We start from the raw sequence: 18,574 nt of genomic DNA, 5'->3' as shown, positions 1-18,574 counted from the left end.
TATGGCATCGTAGCTATATGTTGTTATTTTAATTTAATTATACACATTAGAAAATTGATATTTCCTTGCCCCACCACAACGACTGCCTTCTGGGATGAGTAATTCTTGTTTTCTGGACTGCATAAATATGAGATATTGATTTCGTTAGATACTAGAAGATCGTGTCTTGTAAGTAATGCTTTTTGTTGACTGACATGTTCAGAGTTGTCTTTAGCAGAGGTGAGAAAACGCTGGTCTTTTAGGACACGTGCCTTCCAAACAATAAGGTATGGCATTGATATTCTATGTGTTTAAAGGATGAATGTGATCCAGAAATTGCTGTGATAATATTACAAATTGTGCACATTACTGAAACATTTGCATCTATAAATAGTACTTATTTTATCAGGCTCAATTTGACAAACATTCCACATCTCTGTGGCCAATCGAGGATCAAAAAAGTAATCCTAGAAAGGCCAGGGCTCATCTAAGCTAAACTATAAAGCATAGAGCATATTTCATTAACATCACGGCCAGTTGTGGATCAAATGTCCGTGTTGGAAAGCTGTACACAAAGAGGAAGAAACTCCTTAATGGTTTCAGCAGAGGAAAGGAAAAGCACGGCACAGAACAATCATCTGCCGTTTCATCTCTAACTTCCAGATCCAGATGTCTCTATCAACACCTTGGCTGCTTCCGCTGACTTGGTGTTGCCTCCTTGCACTGGGCTGCGGTCTTCACACCTCAACCCGGGGCGCCTCTGAGAGGCACTTCACAGGAAGGCGGGCTGAAAATTGCACTGCTAACTCCGAGGTGCTGCGGAGGCGAAACCTGCCCCTCGAGCCACCTGTGAAGTTTGCGTTTCGAGAACACCAAAGGCTGGTGTGTTTCTTAAATAATAAAACAAAGGGGAACCGACTCTGTTTCGCAGGATAGCTCTGCTACCGATGGGAAAAAATGGGCTTTGAGCTTGAACAAGGGGAGTGAAATACTGCCTTCAGCTTTGAGTGACAATTTCCGCAGGTTAGCCCACTGTCAATCTGTCGATGACATAGACCCAGAAATGGGTTATAAAGCATTTTTTAAGCAATCCCAGCTGTTATCACAAAGGTAAAATGTTATTTTTGGATAGCATGGAAAACATAACCAATAAATGAGATGTAATAAAAAGTGCCTGTCAGTCTTTTCAGGGTATACATGCTGTATACCCACAAGATGATAACTGCTGATATACTTACAAAGTTGTAAGAGAATTCTCCTCCTAAGGATGATGTAGAGTTGAAAATGAGATCTACAACCATACACAAAAATTGCTCCTGCCTCATTTTTGCAAGAAACCCTCATAGACCAGTCATTTCCAAACCTCAACAAATGCTGTACACACTCTGTTTTGACAGTGCTGTTCAGGCATAAAGTGCAATCTTTAGTAGGACTGAAAGTCAGAAGCAGCTGTGCGAAATGATCTTTTTTTGCAAGTTTCGAAACCCATATGCTCTGCCTTCCTGAAGACACTGTCAAGGAAGCAACATGTGATAACTGTCAGGGATCCAGATGCTTTGGTGAATTTCTGGTGCTTACTTATGCAGAGGGACTTGGCAGTGGGAGCATGAGTGCATTCCCAAAAGAGCTGTTTATTGGAAATGTGTATTTCACATTTCATTCCAGGTATTTCTCCGTCTACGCAAAGTTAACTCGGGTTTTCAGATTAATGCATGATAAACAAAAATAGACAAACAAGTCTGGTTTTCATAACCATCTCGAGCACTCTGAGCATGGCTGACTTCAGAACAGATCCAGGTAGTTTCAAGTTCTCTAGTTAACCGCTTCTGATTTCTCCTGCTGGGAACTTTATCTGAGCGACCCTGTTCTGTTCAGAGACAGAGATACTGTACTACAGTACAGTACAGTATGTGGCCCCCACTGCATATGCTCCAAAATCTCGCTGATAATTCTTCATTCTGAAACAGGAACATGAACAGCTCAAGTGAGGCCTGTTCTGGCCTGTACAGAGACTATTCCTTTCCATTCTGTTCAAAAGAGAGCCACTAGCATTAACAGGAAGCTCTACCATACTGTTGGGACCAGGCAACACCCCTTCTCTTCTCACATCAATAATCACCTGCAGGCATAGAAAAGCCAAACTTTTGCTGAATTGCTTTATTTTTATCCCACCCAGTCAATCGCCATTTGGTTCTCAATTATAAGCAACATTTAATTAGCACTTCGAGATATCCGTCAGGCTCAAGTAAAGTTTATTATGTGCATGATTTCACCTTTATATTTTGACATTTAAAGCACATTTACATACTGGTTACACTCCGCGGCTTTTAGCGCCTTACTTTCTTTGATTTCCAAATCCTTATGAATGTAAATTAGCCTCATATGAGTAAACCCCCCCCCCCCCCCTCCAACTTCCGTTTCTTTCCATCTGAAGCCTCGAAGATTGACAGCCTCCTGGCTACGGGCATCTAAGACTGAACCCTCAGCTTCCACCTGGGTCTTGACTTCCGTCAAAGGCTCAATCAAGAGCTTTGCAAAAACAGGAATGTCAAAAGAGAGAAAAAAAAAAGGCTCGGATAAAAACTTGCACGCAGCCTTGCGCCGTCGAATTAATCCTTGAACTTGTTTGTTTTGAAATGCTGAAGATGTTCTCACTGCAGAACCAGACAATAGAGTGGCACAGATTAAAATTGATTCCCACCCAGCCCCCCTCCTTTCGCTGGCATTTACGTCTTTAAAAAAGCCTGTTTTTTTTTTTCCACAGATGAAAAAAAAAAAGATTTGTGTTTGTTCTCAAAAGGAAGAAGCATTATAATCAGCCATTTTTTCAGTCCATCTGTCTGAATTACCATTAAAAATGCCACTTATGATTTCCTGTTGGCAAATTGTATCTTCAAACAGACTTACAATGCTTTAACTCCTCTTGGACGTTTGTTCCCAAACAGCAGCTAAAAACAGTGAATTTTGGATATCCAGAAATAAGAAGGAGTAGGGGAAGGATACTCATTTTGTTTCCTGATTTATAACTATGATTTACTAGCATGCTACATTGCCACGATAGAAGGAATTAATGTCAAAATGCCCTTTTCCCTCATTATAAAATATTGCAAAATATTTGTTAGAAGAAATGATAATACTAAATGTTTTTTACTGGTATGGAAAATATCATGAACTGTTGGTGGTTGCACTGTAGGCTTTTCAATAGGGCAAATTTAATGTTGTTTCTTTCCCTTCTTCCATATATCATGTGTCTGACATGATAGTTTTGCTTAGCAATGCCAGTGTGAAGTATGCACTGTATATTTTGTTGTATCAGCAAAGTATTGTAGCAAAGTCTCAGAGCAATATTAATTTCTGACAGTAACACAGGTACAGATCATCTTGCCTGAGAAAGTTAAGGTTTTTGCAGAATCACTCAACTCCATTTTATTAGCCCATACAGTACATTAAAACTACTGAAATATTGTTTATCTGGTTCTGATCAAGTCATAGGTTACAGCTCAACGAACAAAATGGCTTAAATCTTTTTTGAGATTTAAGGTTGAACAGAGAAGTAAAGAGCAAAACCTTGTGGAATTATGCAGCTCCTGAGCTTGGAAAATTGCCATTGTACTTTCCAGCTATTAAACCATTATTGAGACCTGGGGTACGTCTATTGTAAATGCTTTTCATATTTTGGTCAATGATTGGACATTTCTGTTATTGTCAGTCTATCCTTGCTCTATGGATATAAAATTACCTATACTTGTAACCTGAGAATGCCACCTTAGATTATCTTTAATAGCATGTCTCAAGATTCCCTTAAGCACATTGTTTATTTTCTGCAACCCAGCACTTATTTCCTACCATAGTTTCTATTTCAGTTGCATTGGGGGTTCCTGGAGGCTGTCAAAGTCAGTCTTGTTCAATCTCAGATATGGCTCTAACATAGTGTATGCTAGTGTAACACTTATCAGTTTTTACACTTTCATGAAGCTTCATGATAATGATGGTATTTATAAATTATTCCGTTCTTACACCTTTAAGGCACGTTTTAACACAAAGGTTTGTGGGAGTTACTAGTATGACTTGTGTTTTTAACTGAAATATTGAATAATTGGAAAAAAGGTTCCCATGGCTTTTTATGACACAACAGGAATATAAGTCTATGGTTTAAAAAATATTCCATGTTTTTTGTCTGTTCCTCCAATATTTTAACAGAGTCCCTCTGCTTCTGTAATATGAGCTGATCATGAACATGGTGGAACACTGCATTATTGTAATTCTGATAAGTAAACAGGATCTATTTTTTCTCAAGCTGTTTTTATTTGTGAGAACTTGAAACAAAATACAAAATAATTTCTTTTTTCTATGGGACATAATTATGGAGCCATTAAATTAATACCTTTTTCCCTCACATGTTTTGAATCATGTGAAGATATGTGACAATCTCAACACTGCTTCTACACGTTTTCACTCTTTTATTGATGCTTCAGATAATTTGTGTTTTCTGCAAGCTTCCCACTTAGAATTAACGTTAGTAAGTGGAGAATTTCAGCTTCCTGTGCCTTCCTGTATCTTATTAATTGGAATTCCACAACCCATTATCACTTTAACATCAATCAGACCTGGCCAATTGCAAGTGATTCTCTGTCACTGTTAATGTGCCAGTAAAACATGACCTTTATATTATTTATTCTGAATGTGGTTTTATGAATGAGTAAAAAAGACATGCAATTTAATGGGCACATTTTATGAATAACCCCCACAGTAAGTTATTTTCTTTGTAGCATGCAGATAACTAGCTGGGCTGCAGCTCTTTGCCCTTTGTACAATATTTCAACCAGTGCTGCACACTTGAGGTGTTGTTTTATTCACTGCTGAAGTACAACTGGTGATGGGAAACATGAATCTCTGTTGTTCAAAATCAACATTTTGTTGCAGCCATTTTATTAAAATAAAATGACTGCAATCATTGAAAGGACACTAGAAGAAAATAAAAAAGTGACTTCATTTACTCACTTTAAATTTAAAATTGCCTTTGAATGTGCCTTCCCATCCTTAAATGAGAGCAGACTGCCTCTTAAGTGAATACAATGCTTCTGGCATAAGAGCAAGATCTGATTCAGGGTTTCTAAAAGCAAATGTGTAAGTAAAAAAATGTTCTGATCTGGCAAGAGATAATTCACATATGCAAAACAGAAAGGGAATTCATTTTCATTATTTAGGCGTTAGAAGGGGTTTACCACAAGGTAGAGAATGTGAGAAATATAGCATTGGAGCAACAATCTTTGAAAATACTAATGAAAACATACTGTAGCTGGAAGAGTCTGGTGGTTTATTATGTATGTTTTAGCTCATCCCATCAAGTACCGACTAATGACTTTGACATCAGCTTGGTAAGATGCAGAGTCTAGTGAACAGCCAATGAATAAAACAGGACAAATGTGATGACAAGTCCAGCAGCTAATGTTCAGCCTCTTACCTTGATAGTTTTGGTTTGAAGTCTCAGTCCATTTAACGTGTTGATGGCTTTCTCTGCGTCCTTTGGATCAATGTAGTTTACGAAGCCATAGCCCAAGCTCTGTCCTAGAATCAAACAAAGGGAACATTAGACACATCAGAAAACTCCCTGATAGTATCTCTCTGTTCCCTTGAAAGCAACATGGAGCATTAAGGTGTGTAAAAAAATGCTGCAAGACGTCCCAAGGGACCCCTGGAAAGAGATTTATGTGTATATGTGGAAAATCAGTCATAACTGAGCTTCAGTACAGAGAACATTGAATGGATAACGTGGGACACAGAAACAAACGAGGAAACTGAGATGTGAATATTGGGGCTTTTGAATTTCTTTTGGGAGGGAGGTAATAAGACATTGAACCATCACTCATAGAGGTTACTTTTACAGGTATAAGTAAGGTGCAGATGTCTGTTCTTGTCGCCTTTCAGAGAAAAAAGTAGAAAGAAAATCCAATATGAGGAAAGAACGAAGAGGCAAGAATGCTTGTTGCTGTGTAACTTGCTCTGTTCTCTGTTTGCGGCTCTCTGCAGGGCCAGGAATGACAGGCTCATCCTGCTATTCTCTGGCAGATCTCAGCTGAATGCCTGACTGCTGACTGTGGGATGGAGAGTGTCAGCACTCTGACGTCAGCCATCCTCACTCAGTGCAAGAAGGCGTCTCAGGGAATGCTGCGCAGCACCTGCCATTATTGGCACAAGAATGCGTAGAGTCATTCTCTACACAAGATCGCCATTTCTGTACGTGAAATCTGGAGACTGACCTAATGGTCATGCACAGGTTTTGCATTTCGTGGCTGTCTCTGTGGTTCAAAATTAGAAGGGGAAATGGGAGAGATAAACTCTCCGAGGCTGATTAATCTAGTAATTGTTCACTTCATTTATATTCATAGTCCTGTTTCTTCTGTGAAGGACTAAATGAGCTTCAGCTTTAATGGGAAAAATGCAGCTACAAAATCACTGGAACACCGAAATGGTTGATTGCTGTGTATTTACTGATGGACTTTTTCAAAAAAAAAAATCTAACAGATCAATCCAGTTTAGCAACCTTTCTTTCATTTCTTTCATATTTTTTCAGACATCAACTAACTCCCCTCGTGCAAAATTCAAGGAAAGCAAACGGCCATCAACAAGACAGACCTCACTTTGAGAGCCAAGATGCAAATAAAAGTATGCCAGTGTGATTGTTTTAAAAATCTAGCCACAGAGCTTTGTCACGAAGAACTCTGCGCGGAGCAGTGCAGAGCATACAGTGCAGTTATCCTCGCTAATTGAAACAGACAGTAGTAAGTCTACAGTGTAAAGACAAAGTGAATCACAAATGTAGAACAGCAGTACTCAACCAAATAAACACAATCCAAACAGCAGCTTTGGGCCAAAAGGGAGCTGTATTTCTCACATCAAACATCATGCTGCTCCCTCACTTTCAATGGATTACCAAGGATTACCATTTCCCAGTGTTAATTAAAAACCCCCTGTCCTAAACTGCGACGGCTCCAGCTCCTAACTATTTTTAGTTTTCCCCCTCTGACACTGATCTGACTGCTATTAGAAATTTCCATTTTTTTTTTCATCAGAGTGTCTTGCAGGGCAATTCAGTGACATAGCTAACCCCTCGATTCCCTGGGTATAAGGCAATTAGTTAATACACAGCAGACTGTCACGGCCCCCTCTTTCCACCCTTTCCCCTCTGTTACTTCACAAGACTTGACAAGTGTAGCCTTACAAAAGGTTAGCCGAAATGAGGCGCACTTCTGGACTGTATTCACACAACACACTCTATGTGAGTTATACAGCATTTAATGATGTAGTCGCAATTCCCAGTGAAATGCAATCAAACTGCGGGGCTCTCAAGCACTGTTCCAGCACATTCTATTTCTGAGTTAAAGGGGACTGAGCCTCACAGACGTCACACTCCTTAATACACTGCACTCCAAGCCAACCCTCAACAAAGAGGCTGTAACAGAAGCTGCAATCACTTGAGATGCAGAGAGCTATCTGTCCCTTCATTTGTCTTTTCTTGGATACATTATAATGATTACTGCTCAGTCATCTCAAAATATGTCATTATCAAAATCCATCCTGAATTACATACCCTGCAGCTAACACATACATATCCACAGGTCATTCCTTAGTGCTTATGTGCGAAAGCTAACCTTTAATTGTTCCAAAGCCTTTTTCAAAGCACAATAATTTACAGCCCTTAGTAATATCTTTTTCTCCCTATACAAACTGAACAGCAGGATCTTTTTTGGTGTTTTCCCTTTGTAGCTCTCCACCAGTCCTGGGCTGGCTTGTCTTTCTCTACCTAATTGCCCCCTTGGCATTGCTGGCAGTCTGAGCGTGATGTTTCTCTGCTCGGCTCCCCCGGGTAGATTGAGAAGTAGGACAAGCAGCAGCAGCTGTTTCCTGAAGCGGCGTTTCCAAGGGGGGATTCCACCCACCAGCAGCCAGCCCCCATACCGGATCTCCACTCTCACCAGGGAAAGCAGCCCGGCTCTCTCCCGTCATCACGCGCGCACTGACACACACACAAGCTGGCAGTGACTTTTGAGTTTGATACCATACCTTGTTAAGACAAAAATTTGAGTGAAAATACCCAAACAATAAAAAAGCATAGGTCTTCCTATAGCAAATGTAACAAAAAGGTTTATTCCGTGCTGAAACGAAAAGAAAAGAGACACAACGTTTTGGCTGTGGAGCCTTCTTCAGGTGTCACACAGCTGAAAAGTTAGTCTCTTTTCTTTTGCTTTGGAATAAACCTTCTCCTTTACAAGCTATCCATGCTAACACAGCTACCTATCTGAATATAATAAAAAGACAAATACTGTATGCCCCACTCCCTACCAATAAGACATTGTGCTCAATATTTACAAGTGAAAAACCAATTTCCAATTTATGTTCTCAAACACACACTCTTCAGTCGTTTATAATCCAGAAACTGTAATCTCATCTAGCTCCTCGCTAACGTCACAAACATCCTCACTGAGATCTTGTTCTTCCAGGTCTTATAGATGGTGGGTTTGGCATTGCCCAGCATGAAAGTTGTGAGGCAGGTTGTTTTCCTTTTTGTTTAACACATTCCACCCAACCACAACGATGGTAGTTCTGAGGACCAGGCTAAGGTCATTAAAGAGTTGGATCCGGACACTTAATGACACAGGCATCATCGGACTTGTCCAATGCCTGTTCTTTCTGTGCTCAGGGAAAGATGGAGTTCCATTCTTATAAATGCATAGTGGCAAAAGGTAACACATTAGGATACAAACACAGATGCCACATACTGTGATACACAGTGAACTGCAGGCACATGTGTACAGTGCAAGGAAAGATAGAAAAACACAGGGTTGAGCAGACGTGCAGATGTCAAGAATCCCAATAGCATGTTACAAAAAGACACAGTTGAAGGCTAGGAAAGCAGAAGTTTATACTCACACTTCAACAGATTCCTGAATAATGTAACATACACGCACGCCTGCTAACACAAGTGTGCTGAGGAAAAACTGAGACACACTCACTTGTGGTTTAATCACATGAGAGACATGAAACCAGAATCCAGGCACAAATACTATCTGCACTTCAAAATGCAACAACCCACAGAATCCAGCGGAGATACACAGTATTGCAGACAAATCTTGCATATCTAACCTTATGCAGTATCTCCACAAAATGCACTGCAATAAAAAGGCTGCACAGCTGCAGATATGTCTGCTGACAACCCAGGTCTTGTCTTATTTACTATCCAAAAAATAACCACTTATTGGAAGAATGAGTGCTCAAGAAACAAAATGGAAATAATTGTAAAGTAGGTAGTTTTACTTATTACTATTTATCACACCAAGTAAATTAGTGAATAACATTTTTGGGAATGGATGACTCTTACAGTATGTCTTCAACAGTACTTCTGAGACTTGGGTTCTGATTAGTGGAAGTTACATGGATGGTGCACCACTTTATACATCAATCTATTAATCCATTTTCTAAACTCTATATCTAAAACAGGGTCATGGGGAGCTGGAGCCTATCCTGACAAGCAACCAGCACAAAACAGGATACACGCTGGATGGGACACTAGTCCACTGCACACAAAAAAAAACAAACAGAGACACGCACACACTCATGCTAGAAGCCAATTAAACTACCAAGCAAAGATTGTGGGTATAGTATAAGAGCATCTGGATGAAACCCAAACAGACATTTGGAGAACATGCAAACTAAATTCACATCCGACCCTAGGTCCAGATTTGAACCCAGGGCCCCAGCACTGTGAGGCAACAATGTTAACTACTGCACTGCTGTGCTACCTATCACTTTATACAAAAAAAAATCTATATATTTTAATAACTTAATCACATGAGATGACATCTAACATACATGGTATACATAGTACATGGTAAATAAACCAAATAAAAAGTAAACTGAAGCTTGGCGATACAATTGCAGAACAGCCTCTAAAATAGTTCTTGGGAAATCTGTTTATACAGTACAACTTGTCTTAAGATTTTTTTTCCTGGCAACTGCAATGGCTCACTTGTTTAAATTAGGTTTCAGAACTTTTTCTGGGGAAAAACACCTTATCTTAATTTATTGCACCCTTCAACATTTTAAGATGAACTCCCTAAGAGCAACCCAATATTAGCTGGCATGTGCTCCATGCAAAGTCCAAATGGCCGCGAACTTTGACTTTATTTGCACAAAAGTCGTAATTAGAACTCTCTTCAGACAGGTCCACCCCCCTCAGCATTGTGAGACTGCAAGAGCTAATTAGTATTCATTATCATAATTTATAAGGATTATATACATACACACACACTGCAAGAGGGTTTTCAGGCACACATACAACACTAACAGTGCATAGTGCTGTGACTAAAACCCAGTCTTCTTGAATTAAATATGCCCCCTTTTTCTTTGCACTGGAAAAAAAAAGCTTTTGTAATAATGGCTATAAGAACAGAAATGTCAGCTATTACCTACCCCCCTCTGTTCCCCTTTAGCGCACTCTTGAGTGGGAAGGAAAGCAACGCAGCACAGATTGTGGGCAAACACAGGCAGGCAGGCTTGGCAAAGCGTGTCACAACAATTGGTAGATCTCCAGTTTAAACAACTCAGCGGCTCCAGCCCACTACGCAGTGTGCCTGAAATAGCCATCGCAGACAGGCCAGGTAGCAGCAGTAAGCCTATTCCTCATCCACAGCAACAGAGGAAAATAGGTGTTGGAAAAACTAAATAATATTCTCTGTGTGTCAGAAAACAACGGAACTCAGGGGGGGGAAAAGCATCCGTGGGTTTCAATTTTACCTGAAGTGGTTTCCAATTTTAGCTGTCAATTAGCAATAAATCTCACAATTGAATTAAATTGCAACTCTGTGGTTTGAGGATAGATTTAACCAGGATGGAGACACTTGAGAGCCATCTACCTGTTTTAGAAAACACAGACAGAAGCATGAGCTATGATTTTACACTATCTTGGGGGTGTTTACACACCTAATGAGAAAATACTCAAAAATATAACTGGCTGAGTTAGAAACAAAGTGAGGGATTGTTATGGGAACCAAAGAACCAACATTTAAACCCAACCTTGTACTAGATTAAATGTTCTTTTTAACCTTATTATGCAGTTCAGATATAAGTGGCTAACTTGCTAGCTCCTTGGCTCTTGTGTGTTGTACTGTATATCTAATGTTCTGCTGTACAGTGGGTGCAGGCCCACATACAGTATAGTGCTCTGTGAAAAACTTTTGGGAATTTGAACGGAAAACTTGGAGAACACTTCCATTTATATAATACAATGAAAATGCCCTAAAGGATGGGAATGCAAAAGAAATTACCATCATACAGTTTAATTATACTAATGGTTATATTTACTTATGGTTTTTAATTGTCAATTAAATTGCAATACTTAATTGATGCATCACTCTTTTAATGAGCTTTTAATGAGGATGAATCTTCTACCGACTTTCTAATTCAATTCCCAAACATGTTTGTATATGTCCAAAACATAAAGAAATGTTTAAAGCCTGTTTTCAAAAGAAATTAAAAGTCAGGGTTAAAGCTACTATATATTATACATTACAAAAAAATTAGTTTGGTGTATAAGATACAAACATTACAGTAACAGCTTCTTTTATTTATTGTACTCTTTCCCTCAAATGTTCCCATTAGCTACTGACCCTGATAAGCACAGCAGTATATATAGATCTCATTAAGCCTTAATGTTGTTATGGTTATGAAATGATGATCCATTATTATTTTCACACTTAAAAGTAAAAGAAAAATTAGATATCTGTGATGATCCATGCAGTAAATAAAGTCGTCTCTTTTTGAATATGCTGAATTTTGTTTTAGGCCCTTGAGACAAGAAAAGTGGGACATGTGATGTGCATGATAAACTATGCATTAATTCATTTTGAAAAGATATCGGTTATGCACTTCACTGTGGTCCAGTGGAAGAGCTGTATGTAAACTGCTTCTTCGTTTTCCTGAAACGTACTGCTGTCCCACTGTTTGACAATGGAGCAAGTCACCATATGGCCAAAAGCACATGCTGTGTTCCTCCATTCCTCTCTCTGTCTCTAAGATGGGACCTCTACACCTCCTGCCCGAGCACCTCATATTGAACTGAGCAAGCAACAAAAAACATATGTGATGGAGAGTGTATCTAAACTTTCCACAGACTCTGTCGTGAATTACATTTAAAGCAAAACGATTTTCAATCCTTAACTGAAATTGCAAAGAGTCAGTCAACATATTTCAGCTGCACAAGCCTTGTACCAATGCTTTCCTTTCAATACACCCTGCTAAGCCATTCATTTTACACAGTGCAAGCTCAGTAATGCCATAGAGGAGAGTTAGTATCCAGTGGTGGAATGATCAACAAACGACCATCTAACTCCCTAACATGCAAAAGGCCACATGCCTCTGGGAAATTCTAGTTACGATGCAAGCTGAAAACGGTGACAAAAAGCACATTTTCAGCTTCAAAACAATTATGTCCTTTATTTAAAAGAAAATGAGTATAAGCCCCATTTTGAAGACTTTTCTAAATATTGTGAGATGTTTCGTTTTCCCTCGTAACAATTAAAGATGAGGGCAAAGCACAATGAAATATCTTAAACTTGGACAAATCTTTTATCTTCCAGTTTTATTTTTGTAGTTTATTAATTAAATCAAAACTAAGTTCTAAGGAAAAATCTGTACCCCCCCCCAAAATCCACATACTGTAAATGTTTGAAAAGTCATGTCCTGATAATGCAGCTTGTAGAGTTTAAGAAAAATTGGTGTCATCTGTTTGTTTAAGTTTGTGTTACATTAACACTTTCTTCATAAATTGAGCTACTAGTCCCGAGTTTTAATACAAATGCATACTACTGTACCTGCAGTCGAAAAGTGACACAAAGAGTCATTTCTTTAAAGCCTAAAAAATGCAAAACTATTTTTATATTTCAGGGTTAGAAAGAATCAGCATTTATGAGTGGAATTCAAAGCACAATGAAACTAAAATATACATACTGTAAAATACAAATTTACATTTAAAATGTAGCGCCATATTCTGAGATTCAGCACGAGGCAACAAAACAGCTGGTAAGATGAAGCGGCCCTGTGACATTATAAACAAGAAGAATTGTGAATACTGTACATCTCTTTACATCTCATCTACTTCACAAGAAGACAAATACTTCTTGTTAACTGCATGCAGATCATGTGGAACGTTTCTGCAGTGAAATGTCCACTACACAACCAGTACTAGTATCACATTATACTAGTCATTATAGTGACTAGTGAGCAGGAAGGGGAGTTTCACATCGCAATTCGCGCAAACTCTAATTCTCGCCCATGTGTGAGACCAAGGGTTTGTGACAGTATGGCAACTATACAACTATATAGTTCACGATTATGTGCTTAATTTCGGAATTTATACAATTTTGCGATACCCTTAATACATTTATTTTTTAACTGAGATTTAATAACCGGTCTGAGAAATTGGGTCTGCAGCTTCTCTTTATGCTGCTAGTATTTTCACACTGCAGAGTCTTGCTGCCATTTGCCAAGCTTCAAGCTAATTTGGTTTCTTTTTTGAGGGGAACAAAAAACTTCCCACTAAACACTTTTGTTGGTAACATTGCACTCCTATTGACCCAAAATTAATGCAGACCAAATCAGCTATACTAAGCTCTCTACCTAATTTAGGTTGTACTACAAACAAATTCCTCTTCATGGCCATATATTCAATAACCCATTTGGAGGAAAAGCACCATACAAGTTGATCTGGATTTTAAAAGACTATTCTAAGGAAGCAAAGAGTAGAAAAATCACTCCAGTAGAAGACAAATGACAGTTATTTGAACAGTTGATGATAACATACCTTGACAGGATAAAGCCCCTTCAGTAAAAACCCAAGCAAATCTGTTTTGCCAGTTTTAAATTTCATCACATTTAAGCTGGGGAGGAGGGGAGAAAATAGTTCAAATTGTCACAACAAATGCACTCTCCTCCTGTCGGTTTCTAAAGTAGTGTTTCTGCTATGCAAGAAACGGGAAATGTCTAAGCTCTGAGGTGGAGTAAGAAAAATGACTCCTGACAGCAAATGATGGGCAAAAGAACAACACAAAACAAAGGGAGCCAGAGAGAAGACTGTGGTCATTGGTAACTGGAAAATGAAGAATATTTGATCTCCCAGTTTCTTGTGCGTTAATGTGATCCTGCTCCCAAAATACTCCTAATAATTCTGAAATTGTCCTCATTTTCCAAATGTAATTATTTGACTTTCAAAGAGGAAATATCAACTTAATGTACAGTATGACTGTCAGGTCCTGACTGACATACAGTACATGTGTACATGTGCAAGCAAATAAACAAGGACTTGTAAGTGTTTTGTCATAGATGTGCCATCTTCAGACATCAAAGTTCTGTAGAAGTACACACAATATTTTATATTTAATTTTTTCGATGAATTTATACGGATTTACAGTAGAAATCTGTAGATGAAAAGGAAAGCATAGTATTCACTATGTACCTGTATTGTTTTCTTATTGCAGAGCACAGGTACTACTGAACAACTCAAGATGACATACAGATACAGTGAAGCCTCTGCATCTTTATGCCTGCTTGCTGTTCCAACACACTACACAGCATTCTCACATCACAGGCTCGATTCTGCTACTGCCAGACCAGCTCTCTTCAGCAGGGATCAAAAAGGCTGTATCTTTAGACTCTAGTCAGGAGTATTGCAGAAAAATATTACAGCACCGCTGCTCTTTAAACCTAACTGTGTTGTTCCATCTCCATCCCTTTCCTACAACATTTATTTTGTGTTAGGGTAAACAGCTTTTGCCCCAGCCTGGCATGATTTTTACAGCTTTAGTATAAATAAGAAAAGACTGCTAACACATACTGGCAGAAGAGGTGCCACTCTCTTGACTGCGATCTAAAAATATCTCACTCCCCACACCACTGCACCAATGCTCTACCAAGTTAAAAAGAAAGAGAGCATATTTTAAGAGCTAAAGAGGCAAACCTTGGATTCCTGTTGGGAATTCAGCCTAGTCAAAGCAAACAGAATTTGAATTTGGACAAAGACATTACCATAATCTTTAAACACCTGATACTAGTTCAAATATATAGAAAATCAAAAAACGAGAACAATGACAGATTGTCCTGCCTAGAATGTGTATTGTAAAAAGATGCCAGAGAGGCACTGGTGTTCACCGTAGGATTTTCTATTGGATTGTAAGGTATTTGGTGGATGCTTGGTTCAATTATGAAAATAAACCACATATTGCAACAGTAAAGGATTACCCATAAGTTGATATATAATACTTGCCAGGCAACTATCACTCCAGGTGAGCTATTAATGCCAGATAATCTATTTAAAAGGCAAAAGCACAGTTTTGGTTTAAAGATTTGCTGTGGTGAAGTCACATAATGGCCCTGTTATGTGACTAGATCTGTTTTGTGAAAATTTTACTTTAGTGAAAAAAAATTTAGTTAGTGACTCGATCCTGGCAGGAGTTCACAGATCGAACCCTCATTGTTGTGTTTGTTTTTTGAAGAAATGCCTGTGTATGTGTATTCAGGAAAAAAAGAATATGATCAAGTTGGGAAAGCTACTTGGAAACTTGGAAGCTAAAATATCTTAAGCTGTTGAAACTTATATTCATAGGGGAAAAAAATCCAGACATTTTGGCTACTGAGATATGTGATACATTTTGGAGAGTCTGGATGCGATAGATAGCAGACATTTCTGTATAAATCTGAATTTTGTTCCATTGTTTTACCGGATAAGCTAATTAAAGACAAATTCTAATTCGAATGACAACTTGGAATCCCTTTTTTTGTACAGGGCATTCAGTGGAGCAATCTGAATTAAAGATTCTTGATCAGGGGCATAAGAACACAATTTCACCTCATCTTTTCTCTCTTTAGTCAAAACCTATCCATTCATTTTCTGACCTTTATATCCACTACAGAGGCATAAGGTACTGTAGCTGGAATATCCCAGTATGCAAAGAGCACAAGTCAGAATACACCCTGGAATGGCTGTCAGTCCATTGCAGGGCACACAAAGACACAAACACAGACACACACGCATGCACAAATTAGGGCCATTTCCCCCAGAAGCCTTTAACCCACCAGGATGTCTCTGGGACTGTGAATAAATATTAGAGCACCTGGAGGAAGCCCACATGAAAACAGGAAGAACTTGCAAACTCCATGCCGACAGCACCCCAAGAACAGAACAAACTCGAGGCCCCAGTACTGCAAGGCCACAATGCTAAGCGCTGTGCCACCATGCCACCCATTTGTAACATTTTAATTTTCTTAGTTTTTGCTGAAAACGAAGGCATTTCCAACACATTCAATTGAAAAAACACATTTATGACAATAATAATTCTTTAACTAGCCGAATATCTTAGAAACAAAATCTTATTCACAGTCTCAACCTGGAGCTGAACTGTGACCTTCCGCGACATTTATTGCGAACAATAAAATGGAAAGAGCCCAGCTATATTCTGTAAAATAGAAATAACCATTACTATAGCAATGTACAAGTAACTCTACAAGTTACAAACAACAATTGAGGCAGGGAAGTATCTGAGCAGTATCTGAGTAGCCTGGGTGTCTTGGAAGGTTGTGCAAGAAAAGACCTGTATATCTGTGATATCCCGTCGACATCAGGCTAAATATACCAGCCTGCTGAGAACCACTACTGGTTCCACAGTGCCCTAGGGGAGGCTGGGACAGTGGAGCAAGAGAGCAAGGGAAACAGTGAAGCAGGTAGAACAAGTAAAACTGAAAGGAGCGTCAAACAAAATGCTGATGGGCTTTGAAGCTTGTTTTGGCAAAAGATTTAACCTTGCTAAATATTTTTTTTTCATCATTGCATCTATACTTAAGTTGCCAGCCATGCAGTTTCCCATGTTACTGTTCCAAATCAATAAGAAACAAATAGGATTTCTTATCCTAGAAACCTCTACAGTATGTATGAATTCTAAAAGATCTGTGGGACCTCCCCCTCCTTCCAGGCCTTTGCCTTCTTGCATGTTGTGCAGATAATAACGAAATATGATGCGACATTAATGAAAATCAGCAGCCCGATTTTCAACACATGCAAAATGCATCCAGCACTAGAGTAGCACTCCATGCTCGTGCATTACGCAACACTTATTTCAAATATGATCATATTTCACAACACAAGTACAGCCAGTGCTTCAGGTTAATTTAGCTCGGATGTCGAATTCTCAATCAGCTGTTACAGCTATATCAAAATGACCTTCATGAGATGAAGTATGCAGCGAAGTTCCTTTATTTTAAATCAATGCACAGGTCTTGCACAGTAAATAGTTTGTGATAATAGAGAGCCATCTGACTTTATTAAATTTTCCCAGCCTTAGGTGACTGCACATACAGTATGCAATACCCTAGAACACAGAACACAGAACACAGACCTGTATCCTTTATCACATCTGCTGATTCAGACTTGTTAATTTACACATGTGATACACTCACTTTTCACATTCATGTCTTTCTTCAGAATTAATTACACAATTTTAAGATATTACTGTTCCTTAGTGGATAAGAATAGTTATACTGTAGCTGCAGGTACAGTATCTGTAGAATATTGAAACAATATAGATGACCCATTATTATTAAAAAATGTTCTACTGATATTTCAGGTGATTTAAAGTTTTGTAATAGCAAACTATAATCCGGTAAACTCTGATCCAATGGTTTTTATTTGTCTAGTTAGTAGAGTTGAGCAACCCACAACGTATTACTGTTACTATTATATCTACTTCATAATTTATTTTTTCTCCATTTGCTCATTTTCTTTTTTAATTAGTCTCAAGAATGTATACCAGTTCTTAATTTAGGACAGTTAATCAATTAAAATAAAGTATGATACTGAATGTAAAGCAATTTCTTTTAACAAACAACAAAATCAACAACCTTAACATTTAATATAGAATAGATTTGAAAAAATTAAATATAATTAATAATTGGGTAAAATAACAAATACTGGAAAAACGTTTGCAATGTCTTTCACATGATTTTAAAATAAATGGAATTTAAAAGGCTGGCTCGCTCAGATCCATCTACTCACTACCCAACTCTAACAACAGTCTTTCCTTCACATTTTGCATAAAAGTAACAAACATTAAAAACTATCCAGTTTTAATATAGCTTTTGCATGACTACATAAACATTTTACAAGAATGCTATTAGGGAGTTGAACCCTCAGGTCAGAAATGGACCCAGAATATATGCCCTGTTTACATGCATTTTTATTGGAAATTGGTGTGCTTATTTTTGATTTATGAGGCATTTTTCAGGATCACCTATGCTGTATCAAACTTAACCTTCCTGCCATATAATTATTAACAAACATAAGAAATGCAGAGTGGATTCCATTTCTTAAGAAATACTAATTTTCTAGCGATGAAAAATTAGGAATGTGAGGTCGAATCTTTCTCAGGGTGAAATTCCCCATGAATTTTCACTCTGTGCCTTTAATTTCGGGAAGCCTTCTTTGTCTTGCAACTTAATGATACGACCCGACGCACCCTGTAATAGCAGGTTTATGATGTGATGGCCTGGCTTA

General features: G+C 38.4%; 1 protein-coding gene across 17 annotated transcripts in view; it reads right to left on the bottom strand.

Annotated features, from left to right (window-relative positions):
• Positions 1 to 18,574, bottom strand: part of elavl4 (ELAV like neuron-specific RNA binding protein 4) — a 108,705-nt gene that overhangs the window by 22,441 nt on the left and 67,690 nt on the right. For all 17 annotated transcript variants that reach the window (XM_069194312.1, XM_069194317.1, XM_069194319.1 and 14 more), the window contains one exon: positions 5,444 to 5,547. In XM_069194312.1, coding sequence (XP_069050413.1) covers positions 5,444 to 5,547 — 104 coding nt within the window. The remainder of the gene's footprint in view (positions 1 to 5,443; positions 5,548 to 18,574) is intronic.

Source organism: Lepisosteus oculatus, chromosome 9, assembly GCF_040954835.1.
Source record: "Lepisosteus oculatus isolate fLepOcu1 chromosome 9, fLepOcu1.hap2, whole genome shotgun sequence".
Classification (NCBI taxonomy): Eukaryota; Metazoa; Chordata; class Actinopteri; order Semionotiformes; family Lepisosteidae; genus Lepisosteus; species Lepisosteus oculatus.
Note: the sequence above shows the minus strand (reverse complement) of the source record. Positions and strands in the feature narration are given on the sequence as shown.